At 47.8% G+C, this 15473-nt stretch overlaps 1 protein-coding gene across 1 annotated transcript in view; it reads right to left on the bottom strand.

Annotated features, from left to right (window-relative positions):
• ITGB3 (integrin subunit beta 3) overlaps window positions 1-15473 on the bottom strand; it is a 48053-nt gene that overhangs the window by 9948 nt on the left and 22632 nt on the right. Inside the window, exons 4-12 of the mRNA XM_072939359.1 lie at window positions 14782-15034; window positions 13343-13505; window positions 12544-12705; window positions 10414-10509; window positions 9915-10004; window positions 9065-9199; window positions 7447-7876; window positions 2342-2564; window positions 1332-1432 (exon numbers count right to left, since the gene is read on the bottom strand). Of these exons, the coding sequence (XP_072795460.1) occupies window positions 1332-1432; window positions 2342-2564; window positions 7447-7876; window positions 9065-9199; window positions 9915-10004; window positions 10414-10509; window positions 12544-12705; window positions 13343-13505; window positions 14782-15034 (1653 nt within the window). The remainder of the gene's footprint in view (window positions 1-1331; window positions 1433-2341; window positions 2565-7446; window positions 7877-9064; window positions 9200-9914; window positions 10005-10413; window positions 10510-12543; window positions 12706-13342; window positions 13506-14781; window positions 15035-15473) is intronic.

Raw genomic sequence — 15473 nt, 5'->3', positions numbered from 1 at the left:
GACTTGAACTCAATAAACCTTTGGTAAACCAGTGGTATCATAGTACAGTGGAAAGAAAGAGTAAGGATTTCAGGATATAGATCTAATCTTAACCCACCACTAAGTTGCTTGGGCAAGTTACTTAACTTCCCTGAGACTCAACTTCCTCAACCTCAAAATGAAGATAACAACAGTTATAAGTTCTACTTCACTAGGTTGTTGGGAGAAGAATAAGGTCATGAAAAGATACTTTTATAACTTGTGTAAGTTATAAAATTCCATACAAATAAGCATTTATGATTGTCATGGCAGAGGGTGGGGGTACTACTTATTAACTAACTTATAATACCCATCTGGTCTAGATGATAAAGATGTCTCCCATCTCAGCAGCCTCTTCCACCTAAGCTAATCATAGCAAGCCTGCTCTTCTCCAGAGGAAAAACTGCCTCTTCAAACTCAATCCCCAAATCACTACCCTCACCCCAGCCCCGCTTCTGATATTAGCCAAAGGGCCCAGAGGTCTGACTCTTTCCCATAACACCTCCACCCAGAAGCTGCCTGATTGGCTGTATCTTACTGTGGCTCTCACTGAAAATGTGTTTCCTGCCTTTATGAGCGATGGCTATCTCCAAAGAGATTGCCATCTCCCTGGCACCACCCAATGCCTAGCTGGCCCAGATTACCACATCAGATGTGCTGACAGCATAGCAAAGATCATTTCCTTTTAAGTCAAGATGAAATACAAACCAGAATAATTGCAGGCAAGAGTTTTGCTCTCCACTGTATTTCTATCTGTCTTACTCCAGGAGGGGTTTCCAGAGAGCCAAAGGGGGCTTCAGGCTAATGATTCTGGCTCTCCACAAGGGTGAAGGTTTCCCTCTCAACCAGCAAAGCTGTATGCCTGGGCATTGCTTAACAGTCTTAGTTAAGCAAACTCAGTAAATGTTCACTAGCCAACTAAGCTAAGATTATCATGGGCAACTACTTCCCCACCCTGTGCCTCAGTTTCTTCATCTGTAAAATAAGGTGCATTGTCCTCCTTTCCTTGGGGTGGTAAAGTTGGTGTTGCCTGATTTATACATAATTTATAAGTTATTTGCAGGATCTTGCTGAGCCTGTGAACTCTGGGGAGCAGAAGGGGGAGGAATTGCTAAACAAATTAGTGGAGATCCAGGAAGACTCTCAGGGAAGCCAGCTTTTATTAAGTGCCTACTGTACATCTGGCCTGCACAACATGCCTTGAGGTAGGAATTACTCTTCCATTTTACAGATGAGAGTTGGATAGTTTCTGGGATTAAAGCAGAAAAACTTAGAACCTGGGTGTGTGCAACTCTATGACACACCGAACTTACTAAGCTCCTTCACAGACTCAATGTCATCACGACAGTAACGGCTGCAGGTATTCTCCTCGTACAGGGCTCCCCGGTTAAACTTCTTACACTCCACGCACTCCCTACAGAAGAAAAGACACAGGGATGAAGGCAAGGAAGGAACAAATCTAAGTGTGTTTCAGTCTGGCTCTGCCTGCCGTACACCCAGAAAGCAGCTGAAAACATACCAACAAAAACATCTGTGAGATGATCCTCGGGGGCTCAGATAGTCAAGTCTGGCATTCAGGGGTGGGACGGCCTTACTGACTCATAGGTAGGGCCCCAGGTACCTTCATTAAACTTCTTCATGTCCTGTCTAAGACTCTGCCAGGAGGGTGAACCCTCTGCCACTTCTGGGAGCATTCAAGTCAGAACCAGTCATGTAATTTGGAGACCCAGTGCAAAATGAAAATGTCAGGTCCCTCGTTCAAAAATTAGTAGGAATTTCAAGAGAATGAATGACAGCAGAGCATTAAACCAAGTGTGGGGCCCTTCCGAGCACAGGACCCTGTACAAACGTGCAGGCTGCACGCCCGGAACGCCATAAGAGAAACGACAGGGCCACAGACTTGGGCTGACAGGGGCTTCCTCTGACTCTCAGATGAGTGAAGTTTGTAGTGGTAAACTTCTCCTGTTTTACACAGTCCTTCATAACAACAGCCCCACATCTCCCAGAGTCTGACCATCAGCCCTGGAACATTCCCGAGGAGTTACCTGGTTGAGCCTTCCTCTCAACTCAGAGATTCAGGATCCAGCCTAAGAGATAAGTTTCTCCAACTGCGGTCCATCTGGTACTGCTCTGTGCCCTTCACGCTTGGCTCTCCCTCCAACTTTCCCCCAAGTTTGCAGTGGAAAGAGGAAAGCTAATCATTTGCTGGAACAGATTTCTCTCTCTAAAGCTTTGGTAAGAGACAGAACCTGCATAGTCTGGTGGACCCTCTCCCTTGACCCAGACACCCAACTCTCTCCAACTCACTGCCCTGCCCACTCACTTCTTAAAGGTGCAGGCATCAGGGCAGGTGGGACACTTCTCACAGGTGTCCCCGTAGGAGCCAGGCTGGATGCAGACGCAGTTGCCACATTCGCACTTGCCCCGCCCGCTGCACAGCAGCCCGTTGCTGGACATGCAGGTGTCGGTGCGCGTGGTACAGTTGCAGTAGTAGCCGGTCCAGTCGGAGTCACACAGGCAGTCCCCACAGTTGCACTGGCCGTGGCCTGAAAACACACAGCCCAAAGGGGGAGACCAGCAGGTGAAGCCCCCACCCCAGGATGGCAGCTCGACCTGCTTTCTGGCTTTACCTCTCCTCACCCTCCTCACATTTCTAACTTTAGCCCCGACACTGAGCTGTGCACCGTCTTCTACACTGTCCTCATACCCTCATGCTTCTCAGCATTACTGTTCCCTCTGTCTAAATGCCCTTTCCTCCTGTAACCACTACCAAACTCCTATTCACCCTTTAAAGCTCAACTCAAATGATCCTTCCCCTCTGTCACTTTTTCTGACCTCCCCAGGCCAAATCAACTGCCCATGTGTTCTCCTAGCACTTATATATACCTCTATTTCAACCCTATGTTCAACCCATTTGCTTGCTTAACTGTTTCTCTTTCTAGACTGTGATCTCCCTGATGGGGGAGCACATACCATATTAATTTTTCCATCAACACTGATTAGCATAACATCTGACACAGAGCAGGCATGCAATTAATGTTTGTTTATTTGCCCATTCATTCAGCAAATATTTACTGAGCTCATACCACATGCTGGGCACTGGAGACTCAGCAGTGAACAAGACAGGCAACATTCCTACCATGGAGGGATAGTCAAATAGTTTACTCCCAGTTCCGAAAATACACACAATATTCACCAACACGTGCCCTGGTTGCACTGTCATAGTATTGCAAAGAGCCATCAGCCCTAAGAGCAAAGATCTATGCACTTTCCTACATAGTATAGGAATGGGAGAGAGAGACTGGGGTAGAGGGTTAGACTGCTTAAATGCAGACATTAACCCTCAACACTATATTCTCCTAATATTCATTTAACAAGGCTTTAAAACTTGGCTCCTAAACTCTGCAGAAAGGTGACTCATTCTCCAGGACTCTGAATCAGGAAGAAGTGGATGAATAATAAAAATCTGATTGTTAATCAGAGGAAAGGCGGGAGCAAGGGGGAAGTAACCTGAATTGATCTGAAAACCATGCCACATGGTGCCAAGGTGGTGGAGGAAAGGGTGTTCCATGGCCAGGCTCATAGCAACTAGCTGGCACCCACTGCTCCCCAGTGACCCCAGGGGGTCTGGCTCATGTCTCTTGGCCACTGTGGGTCCCTCCAGATGGGCATCACCCACAACAGAACGGCTGATAACCAGCACCATTCTCTAGGACCCACACTGGCATTCAAGACTCGGACACACCTTCACTGTATTGGCAAGAAATGGCTGTTCCCCAAGAAGGATGGGAGACCTAGCCTCATCTGTCCCAGCTGCCAAGTGTCTCTGGAGAGTTAGAGATACAGGGCTGGCAGAGGGTGGAGAAAGAAGAAAAACTGCATTGTGAGGTTGGGTTCCCTAGAAGTATAGCTTGTGGTGAGGATTCTCGTTCAAGTGACTTACTGAGGAAGTGGAAGGGAAGGAGGGAAGCAGGACAGGGCAGGAGGCAAAAGCTGGCAGGAACGTGGTCTCAGCCTGAGACTCCCTCCAGCCTGATCCCACGGTGAGCCCCAGGGGCATGAATGACACCACAGGAATCTTGAGGCAAAGGACTTGTGAAGGCACTGTCCATCAGTCATTGGCCAAGCTCTGAGGGCGAGACAGCTCCTGTCAGCTGAAAATAATTCTCCAGAGATGGGGCATCTGTGAGCTGGGGGCAGCAGCCCTAACAGCAGATGCAGGACGGGTGGCCCAGCCGGCAGAGCAGGACCACCACAGTGTCCACTACACCCAGCTTTTGGCCAGGGCCCCCAGACAGGGAAAAGATGACACTACAGAGGCCTGGCAGCACTCGGAGACCTCAGTCTCCTCAGAAACCCTTCCTTGTCCCATAGTGTTTCCTTTGTGAGGCAAAACAAAGTGATCTTTGAGAAGCCAGGGGGCGAGGCTGGGAGTGGAAGTGGCCAGCCGGAGCCAGGAGGCTGACTCCAAAGCCCTGACAGGGTGAGCCCTTAAAAGGAAGCCACAATGTGATAATGTCACAGGACTGGCACCCCTCCAGCAAAAGGGTGGCTGAGCCGGGATTCACAGGAAAGTCAGAGGTGGAGGGTGGGAAATGAAGAAAAAGTGTAAGAAAGAAAAGGGAGGTCGAGAAGAAGGAAGCAGCAAGGGAGGGGTGGGGAGGGGAGGGGAAGGAGTTTCAGGTCAGAGGGAAGGCAGTGACTCTCCCCATGTAGCTTCACCTTCTGGGCTGATGTATTGCTCTGCTGCTCCCCTTAAGGGGCCAGCCCTTCCTTTGACATCCCACCTCTTCCATGAAGCCACCCAGCCGTTCCCTGTCCACGGTGGGTCTCTCTCCGGTGGACTCCTGTAACATTCCCTGAGGACACCACCCTTCTGGGATCTAGCACGTTCTGCCTCGCACTGTGAATTCTCCTTAGGGAAGTTCATGGAGGGCATAACTGTCTTATTCCTGCCTCTCTATCCCAGCACAACGCTACAGCACACAGCACAGGACCAGGCACAGATGGGTGCCTGATCAATCTATGTTCGTGGATGTGGTGAGTGGAAGAGTCCCTTGAGGACAAGAATGGACTCCCTGATGTCTGAGGGGTGCTGCTACTGTGAAATCACAAAAACCATGCCGCCAGTGGGGAGGAGAGGACAGGAAAGGCCAGGTGCTGAAGCGATGGCCAAGTCATAGCGCTCCTGCCTCATGAACCCCTGTTTGAGGCAAAGAACAGACCAGGCCAGCAGCTCTGGGGATGGACCATGTCAAGCTGGGCTATAAGCTCTGGCCAGGTCAGGAATCACACATGACCCCTGTTCATCATCTGGGCTATAAGCTCTGGCCAGGTCAGGAATCACACATGACCCCTGTTCACCCATATGGACCAAGTGCCTGTGTCCCTGAGTATCTGTCACTGGAGAATGTGATGACAGCACCACAAGGTCCACACCTGAAGCTAGTGGGCGCCCCGCACCCTGAGAGGCTGCAGCGCTGCCTGGGGTTCTCCCGTGTCACATGCTGGAGCACGCTGAGGACGAGCTGTTCTTTCACTGGTGGGAGGCAGGAACCAGGGCTGCTGACCCAGGCAGCTTTGTTTTGTGGCTTCAGTGGGGCCAGAGGCCAAAGGAAACACACTCTGGCCAGGATCCCTCCCACACCACCTCACACCAGAGCAGGAACAATCAGGCTGTGGAGGAGCAGTGGGCCTCCCTCCCTCCCTGGTGTCCTCTCTACCCCTGCCATCGGCCACATGCATGCCTCTCCTAGGGTAACCCTCTTCTCAATCCCAACCTGCTCCTCCTGGGTCTCTTGCATCAAACTTAATTATTCCCTTTAGTGCTCTGAATATGATGCAAATACTATTTAATATTAAAATGAACTGAAATTCCTGCCTCACTCACTAATTCAAACTGCTGTTTGTGTGTGTGTGTGTGTGTGTGTGTGTGTGTGTGTGTGTGTGTCTGTTCATATCTGATCTCTCACCCATAATCTCTCTGATACTGTTTTTCTCCCATCTCTCTCTCAAATTGTGTTGGCATGAGCAAAGGAAACAATGCTGCAGGTAATAAATAGGAGCCATTTTTATACGACTTGGACATGCCTTAGAATGACACAGATTTACCTTTCTAATCAAGCTTTTATAAAGGCTGATGTTAGAGTGAACCTCTGGGTGGATCAGCGCAGCTGGTTTAGAACCCCAATGCAAGTGAAGCCAATCTGGGTCATGGATTTGATCACCCCAGAAGCCAATTATAATCTCCGTTTGATTGGTCACAGTACACCCATAAACCAGTCCCAACCAGTCTACAAAGATCTTCAATCTATCTCTCACAACAGGGATCAAGCCACAGTGATTACAGCCCAGCAAAAATGCATCCCCAGTGCCCAGGGACAACTCAGACTGCCTAACTGCCTCTGGGAGGGTTGCCAGTGTGATGCAGACAAAGACGACATTAACCTCAGTTGGACTTCTAGCTGAGGAAGTGCCCCAGGAGTAGTCTTTGGGGCAAGGAGAAACCGGCTTGAGATGATCAGTGGGCCTCAGGAATTTACTGAATTTTGAAATGAGAAGGACAACAGCTCAGTTATCACCATCCTGCGGGTAGAAGGACTCAAAATCATAATCCCCAGTCTGCAGGCTGGGACTCTCTGTGGCAGTGCTATCCAATAATTATCTGTGCTGTCCAACAGGGCAGCCACTAGTGGAGAGACAAAGGAACTAATTTTTTTATTGTTTATTTAATTTGATTTAAATTTAAATTTACTTACATTTTAATTAAACTTGATTAATTTAAATAGCCACCATATTAGACAGCAGAGATCTAGAGTACAAAGAGTAACAGTATACCAATAGTGATAACAAAATAGCACCAACATTTAATAAGAGCTCACTGTTTTCCAGGGAGCCTCAGGGCTGGAGTGTATTGGCTCATCAAATGTGCTCCAATATCTTGCGTATCTACTACTATTTTCCACATCTTTTGTGATAGAAAATTAATCCATGTAAAATAATTATTACTAACTTCACTACATATTCTGACATTATGTGTTTTCCAAATCTATGTACACTAAAAATTTAATCACCATCAAAAAGTGATTTTTTTTTTAAACCTTAAAAAGGGGTTGGTCCATATCCTTGAAAAGATTAGGAGCCAGTGACTTAAAACACGAGCAGAAGAGGAGAGAAACTCCTCCCCCCAGAAGCAGAAGCTCATTTTTTCCCCTTGTGCCCTTGAGCAAGGACATAGGGAGTAGAGAGGAATCAAAGAGAACCTCATTTCTGTTTTCTGCCATTGGAGTGCCATCTACTCAGTTTTGCCCCTGGGCCTTCCTGTGCCCTCCTCAAGCAAGCCCTGACCTGCATGCGTTTCCAGAGGCAGCAGCAGATGTGTGAGGCTGTGCGGGTACCAGGAGGGGAGGGGTGTGCAGCTTTACTCACCTGAGCACATCTCCCCCTTGTAGCGGACACAGGAGAAGTCATCACACTCACAGTACTTGCCCGTGATCTTGCCAAAGTCACTGCTGTGGCAGACACACTGGCCACAGAGACATTCGCCCCGCTGGCTGCAGATGGGCTGGCCCTCCCGGGGGCTGCACTCGTCCTGCTGGGAGGGGCGGTAGTCCTCTTCCGAGCACTCGCACTGGGACCCCAGCCAGCCAGGCCCGCAGCGGCACACCCCACACTCAAAGGTCCCATTGCCATGGTTGCAGCGGTGGCTGTAAGGCTCAGCCTGGGCTTGGCAGTCACAGTCGCAATCGAAGGTGACCGTGACAGTGAGGCTGTCTTTGAAACCCACAGGCTTGATGGTGAAGGACTTCTCCTTCTCCTGGGGACAGCCACGTACCTTGGCCTCAATGCTGAAGCTCACCTGTAAGATAAGTAACATCGAATTCAGACACTGGTGGACCCTATTAACACTCCAGCCCTGGAGGGAAAGAAGTTGCTCCCTACCCTGCCCAAGGATACCCAAACTGGGTGTCCTATCTTCCAGCAACCTGGAGTTCCTCAGCCTTCCCACTACCAAGAGCCAGGGGATAGTTGTGCAGTTGTGCCTAAAACTGGCACACGTACCTGGCTGGGTGTAGACATGGTCTACAGTCATGAGACAGTTTTTCCCTTTAATGCCAAATGTGAAATAAACCAGCTCAAACAGAACAGAACCAGTGATCTTGCATACACCCTGCCCTGGCCAACTAAGCTAACAGGACTGATTACATAATATCGTTGGGATACACAAAGCACAATTTTGCATCACACAATGCGACTCAGTGGCCAACCACAGGTTCGGGATCAACCACTCAATTTCCACATTACATTTCATCACCTGTGCAATCAAACACATTTCAGGCCAATATTTCTTACATACGGTGTGTGCACATGTGCCTAGAATATAGACAGAGGGATGGATGGATGGTGATAGATATATAGACACAGATGATATAAATACAGGTGATACAGGTATAGATATCCCCCTCCTTTCTCCCACCCTCTTCATCATCCTCTCTCCCCTAAAGCAGAAGCAGAGAACCAACCACTAAGGAAGGAAAGCCATAGAGGGAGTGAAGGGGCAAAATGGACATTTGCAGTCAGTCTGAAATTCCACGAGGGGGGGGTTACTTTTGCCTATTTTGTTTGCTGTCAGATCTTCAGCAGGTAGAACAATGCTTAACCCAAAGTTGGTGCTCAAAAAGTATTTATAGATGACACTGCCATTTTACACTGTGGAGCAAAGAAAGGCATTCATTACCTTAGAGGAGTCTGGAGACCAGTCGGGGGCTGAAGGTAAGAAATGTTTTCATTTGCAATCGATTGTGCATAAACAGGGGTAACCTAAATGCAAGTTTTAAAAAACTCTGACGGTGAAATTACTGGACAGACAGAGAAGTTTTAGGCAACAGAAGCCTCAGAGGAAAAGGCTGGCAGCTCCATTACATCTAACTTGTGAGGACATTTAGGAAGAAAATACAGGGGAGGAAGGGGAGGGGTGCCCAAAGACACTTCGGAGCACAGGCCATGGTCAAAGCTGCAGCTTCAGCCCCTGCCCAGCCCACCTCACCGTGTCTCCAATCTTGAGTCCAACACAAGACTTAAGGCCTGGGATGACCTCGTTGTTGAGACAGGTGGCATTGAAGGATAATGACAACTGTTCAGGGAGGTCACGCACTTCCAACTCCACTTTAGAACGGATTTTCTGAGCAGAAAAGGACAAAAGAAGGTAAGAAAATGGGCAGAGAGGAAATGAGTAGGAGCCAATTCCATCTTGAGCAAAATCTACCGGGTGGTCCTGCACTCCCTTGCAGTGCCAGATGCTGAGGTTCACCTGGAAGCTGCCGAGCACCCCAGGAGCCTCCTTCCTGCTGTATTCCTGCCCAGGACCAGCTCTCTGTCTTTCTCCACTTGTGTCTAGGCGAGTCTGGGTAAAAACGAACCCAGCTAGGCCCTCCTGCAGGCCTCAAGGATGTGCAAGAGGCGAGTGCTAATAATACTGGTTGCCTTGGGTCGTAGCACTTTCTACATAGTTATTAATCAACCCCACATTCCCATGGCTCAGCTCCCTCTTTTCTCTATGGCTGGAGCGTAGCTCTTCCTCACTCTCTACCCCGCCCCTCTCCAGTTTCAGGGTCCTGCTCCTCCTCACCATCAGCTCCATCCTTTCTTTCCCTTCTACCTTCTCTAGACTCTTCCCCCATTCTCCCTAAGGTTCCCTAGTGTTCCTTTCTGAGCCATTTCTCTCTCAGAAGGCTGCACTCCTCCCAGTGCTGGGTATCACCTGGCATCTGGAAGGACAAGAGGAAGGCTGTGAAAGCTGCATGGTGGACTGGCAACCAGGACTCCCAAATCGGAGCCCTCCTGGGAAATGCCTAAGTGGACTCTTGGCAGGCTTGTTCCCAATATAAGACACTTACCCCATAAGCATCAACAATGAGCTGGAGGACATTGCTGGAATTAGTAGACAGAACCCCCACTGTGGTCCCTGGGATGAGCTCACTGTAGTTCTAGAAAGGAAGACAAAGGTGTCCAGGGACGACTGATGACGGTGCTGGTCTACAAAAGCCCTCCCCAGATCAGATGACGGTCTTGAAATGGAAACTGAGGGAAGGATGGGATATTTTACTTGTCACTGCCAGGAATAAATCTAGCAGTTTTTCAGCCCTGAGCAAAATTACAGAGAACCTCTCACACTCCTCTTCCCACTGAATTACTCCCCTCCACCAATGCAAACATCAAACACCCATCCTGCTAGGTTCAAGGTTGAAGGAGAGAGGCTGCCAAGAGGAGTCATTAGCTCCCGGGTCTTTCCCAGTTGGGGACCATGGCCAAAGCTAGTGTGGGCCAGTTCCCTGACACAGGCCCACCCATCACAGGCCCTACTCCCTCTCCAGGAAGCCCCAAAGGCATAGTCACCTGGTAGAGACTGACTACATTTTCAGTCACTGCAAAGATCAAATTGATGTTTTTCTGGGATAGCTTCTCAGTCATCAGCCCAAGAGAGGGATAATCCTGTGAAAAGGGAGACTGTGGAGGTTAGTTAAAAAGTCTATTTGCATACACCTCTGGGTTCTAAGCCTTAGATGATGGCTAACTCAGGCCAAGGCCCAGACAGTGGTGGTACTTAAACCTTTTAACCCCATAATCAATGTGTAAACACAACACAAACCTAGTGGTGAACTCCAGAGACAGATGAAGAAGTACCGGCTGGTAGTGCCAAAACTAAGCACTTCTTTCTTCCTATTCAAATTTGATATGTTCATACCAAGAAGCAGCTTCTTTTCTTTTTTTTTATATATACTTTTTTTGAGTTATAGTCATTTTACGATGTTGTGTCAAATTCCACTGTAGAGCACAATTTTTCAGTTATACATGAATGTACATACATTCATTGTCACATTCTCTTTCGCTGTGATCCACCACAAAATCCTGTATATATTTCTCTGTGCTACACCGTACAACCTTGTTTATCTATTCTACATTTTAAAATCCCAGTCCCTTCCCACCCGCCGTCTGGGCCAGGTACTGCCAGGCCTTTCTGTTTTGAAGCTTCCTCCTGTTTTGCAGCTATTGAAAAATGCCTTAGGTTGGTGCTTGCAAGCCTCCACCATGCGGTCTTAACCTTCCTTTTCTCTCTCCCTCTTCCACTTACCACTGACCTGGCCCACTGTCTTTCTCCCACCTGGAGTGGCCTTCCTTTTGGTAGTCTTCCTCCTTCCTTAGGGACCCAGCTCAGATCCCACCTCCTCCAGGAGGCCTTCCTTGACCATCCCAGTTCATAATGAGCTTTTCTCCTTTGAATACCTAAAGCCCTTATTGACTGTTCTGTCCAGTTAGCATTAATCATGCATCTTGTGCTACTGGTACCACATCTCTTCAGCTAAACTGAAAGCTCCCTAAGGGTAGAACCTTACATAGTTTCTTTCTCTCCCTCGGCCCCTGTAAGGCCCTGCATAGACTAGGTGTCAATGGTTACTGACTTACCCATTGCCTGGTAGTGCTCCACCTAGATATAGCTAACACCAAGGAACTCAAGCCACAATGGGGATGCTGGTAAACTGTGAACATGTCCCTGGGACCCTAGACCTTGCAGGGAGCTCATGAGATCACCCAGCTCAGGCCCCTGCCTTTACACAGGTGTACCTTTAAGCCACCTAGATGAGGTAGTTGCCATATGTCTTCAAGGGATGAAAGAGTTCACACCTCCCCCTAAACACTCAGCATTCTGCAGGTCTGTACATTTTCCTTATGGCTTACTGCAATTTCTCCTGTTTCAATACATACTCCTTTCCTCTTTTTGAACCTTCTGTGGGCATAGAAGTCTTCTTATGCAGAGTAGTGGTTACCAGAGGGGAAAGGACAGGGGGAGGGTGAAATGGGGGAAGGGGATCAACTGTATGGTGACAGGCGGAAACTAAATTTTTGGTGGTGAGCACACTGTAGTGTATACAGAAGTAGAAATACAACATTGTACACATTAAACTTACATAATTATAAACCAGTGTTAATAAAAAAAAATTTTTAAAAAGTCTTCTCATGTCTCAGCTAAGCCATCCCTTAGCCTTCTTCCATTCCAGCTAAATGACTCTCAGCCCTTTAACCTTTCCTCACAGGACTGGCTCTCCATGATTTGATGATCTTTGTCTCTTTTTCCTCTGTCTTCTTCCAATAACTACAAGTAAGCATGGTATTCCAAAAAGGGGCTAATCTGTGCATAGCAGACAGGATGAACTGCTTTCCAGCCAGACCTACATAAGTCCTTTGGGTCCAATCTGTAAGCCATGCTGCTTGCTGCTGCTGGTGGTGCTGGAGGCAGTGGAGGAAGTGGTATTACTGACCACAGCCAGGACCATCTCTAATGGTTGTGCTGGTTGTACCCTGGATGAGGGTGTCCAGTGGGTGAGAGAGTGAAGGCAGGCTGGAGAGAGCCCTGCACCTTGCCCAGAGGAAGGGCTGCCATTTTCATATTCATACACAGACTCTGCCTGTGTTAGAGCAATCCTGGCTACAGTGAAAAGGGAGTGCAGGTGGCACCAAGCATCTCACCATGGTAGTGGAGGCAGAGTAATGGTTGTCACTGCCAACGTGACACTGCCCATCATTGGGCTGGACAATGCCTGCCAGCCTTCCATCCAGCGCTATGTGGGTCTTGGCATCAGTGGTAAACACCAGCAAGTGGGATGCCTCATTCCTCCAGCCAATCTTCTCCTGTTAAAAAAAAAAAAAAGGCAAAATAGAGACAGCAACTTTACCCATGTCACTGGCAGAAAACAAAGACCCAAAGAGCTCCCTACCTGAAGGGCTAACAAGTTGTCTTGGAGAAGGGCCTCAGTCCCAGTCCTTGAAACACAAGCTGGAGCTTTCTAACTCGGGGTTTCTGTTCTCTTAGGAAAACAGCCTCAGAGCTTATTAGTTCAAGCAGCTGAAAGGTGTCTATTTCAACTCCAAATATAACTTTTTCAATGATAATCATGTGGCCCATCTAGAAACCCACCTGTATCCACAGAGCTGGGCTGGGCTAGAAGAAATCCCATCTGAACATCTGGCCACTTTGCCGAGGTTAAGTTAACCCAGCCTTGACTCTGATACACTTCCAGAGAAGGTGGGGAGATACTCTCCTCAGAAAACACATGGAACCACTGAGGTTCAAAAAAACACCAGCTATGGCCAAGGAGTGGATACAACATTGCTCATGCTGCACGAAGCTCTGCTTAGCTCCTATCTCTTATTTCACACAAAAATCCCCACAGTTGTACCACTTCCTTCTCCACTTTGATCTGTGCCAGCATGGTTGGCACAGATCAAAATGGGGAAGGAAGTGGCACTCCATACCCTCCAAACTCACATCACAGACTGTAGCCTGCATGATGGCATCAAAGCCACCCTCCGGGGCATCTCGGTTCCGTGACACACTCTGCTTCTTCACCTCCTCATTGAAGCGGGTCCACTGGTCCGTTAGTGTCAGCACGTGTTTGTAGCCAAACATGGGCAAACAGGTGGTCTTCATACTGGGGAAGGAAAGAGGTCATCTAAGCAGACACCTCACAGAAGAGGCTGCCAGGGGAGCGGGAGGGGAAAAGACGGAGACAAATACGGCTGGCGGTATGCCAGGCCAGTTCTGCACAACTACAGTTACCCAGGCAGTTTAGACTCCAAACCCGCAAACCACCTAAGGCATCACATGATCTCACCTCCAGCTTGCCAGAGGATAAGAGAGAACTGTGGAAACAGACTGCAGGGGTTCAAATGCCAGCTCCTTCACTTACTAGTCCTGGGGCCCTAGGCAAGCTTCTCTATGCCTAACTTATGAAAAAATGGGGACGTGATAGCACGTATCTCGTAAGAGTTGTGAGCCTTGAATGAGTTCCTGTGTGGAAGGCTCTTAGGCCAGAGTAAGGCTCTGGCTGCTGCTGCTACCACCTTATACTTAAACGCTCCTCTGAAGTAACGTTAACACAATAACAAAGCAAAAGTTCATCAATAACTTACTATTTCTGAATTCTCAATAAACCGATAGATCTGTGCCAAACAAGAGCATTTCCATCCACAGCCCAATGGCTTATTTGTTTGACTGATGACCGACACCTTTACTGGGGAACCTTACACTCAGGCAGAAGTTAAAAGGGCACATCATGTAACTTTCACACCTAAAAGGTAAATTCATACCTGGTCATGCTCAGGAATCATCATTTTAAATTATAATCCATGGATTTGCAGAGTCTCCACCAATTAAATAAATAAGCCATTCAGTTTGTAAGCCAAAGTCTCAACAGAGGGACACTTAGCAACTTAGACTAATTAGAGGGTCAATAAATACTACTCCTTTAGGGTTTAATTCTTTGCATTTTAATTCTTTGCATTTTAACTCCGCAGGACTCATACTCTTGATAATGAGGAGGAAAATAATGACAATAACAATGGAATCAATCCTTCTAAAATCATAATTCCTCTAGTTCACCCATCCATAAATTTTCTCTACTTTTAATCTCATTTCCCTCCCATTCTCTCTTGTCTACTATTTATTTGTGACCAAGACCAAGAAGCAGATGAAATCTTCTTTCTAGCTCTCCAAACAGCCTTGGACTCTATTAATAAAACACTCCAGATCAATGGGTTGGCCCACTTGCCAGACATGAAGATCAAGGTAGACAGTAGAGGAGAGATACGATTTGGCCAGAAGGCAGCCAATGAAGCTACCCTAGAGCTAGAAATAGGAAGCAACACTTGGACCTGCCTGAGGCAAAGGGGAGGGGTGCGTCCCTGGCTTCTAGAGGAGAGACTTACTCGTAGCAGGGGTTTTTGAGGGCCTCTGGTGGGGAGATGAACATGTATGGTGACACAGGCTTGTCCACAAAGGCCCCGAAGCCAATCCGCAGGTTACTAGTGAGCTTACGCATCTGGGAGGCCAGTTTGGTACCCAGGTTCTGGATGCTCCACAGATCATCTTTCATGGAATAAGACAGGTCCATCAAGTAGTAGATGTCCACAGGGTAATCCTCCACCTGCCGAACTTGGATGGAGAAGTTCTTCGAATCATCTGCAACACAGAAGGACATTAATTTTTCTCCTCTGCTCCTTCTAAGATTTAAGTAAATTTGGACATAGTTGGGATGAAGTAACTTCTTGATCAAACCAAACCTGAAAGCCCTAGTCCCTACTTCTCTCCTTTTGCAATTCTATTCCTTTTCCAATCTCTTGACCCTCCTATTTTTAACTTCTTTCCTCCATTCTAAAAATCCACCTTCTTTAAACCCCTATTGGTCTAATCCTATGGGTCTCAAGGCTCTTCCAGCCCAAGCCACAGATGTTTTGGCAGTTACTACACTTCACATTCAATAAAAGGCAGGAACTATGTCCCACCCTTCTCTGAATCCCACAGTACCCGACACACACCTTGCATGTAAACAGTACTTTCTCAAATACTTGATTTAATTGGAAAGTCAAAACAAATGCTTCAAAAAGCCTCTTAGCCTAAT

The sequence above is a fragment of the Vicugna pacos genome, chromosome 16, assembly GCF_048564905.1.
Source record: "Vicugna pacos chromosome 16, VicPac4, whole genome shotgun sequence".
Lineage (NCBI taxonomy): Eukaryota > Metazoa > Chordata > Mammalia > Artiodactyla > Camelidae > Vicugna > Vicugna pacos.
This window is presented reverse-complemented; position numbering and strand designations above follow the sequence as displayed.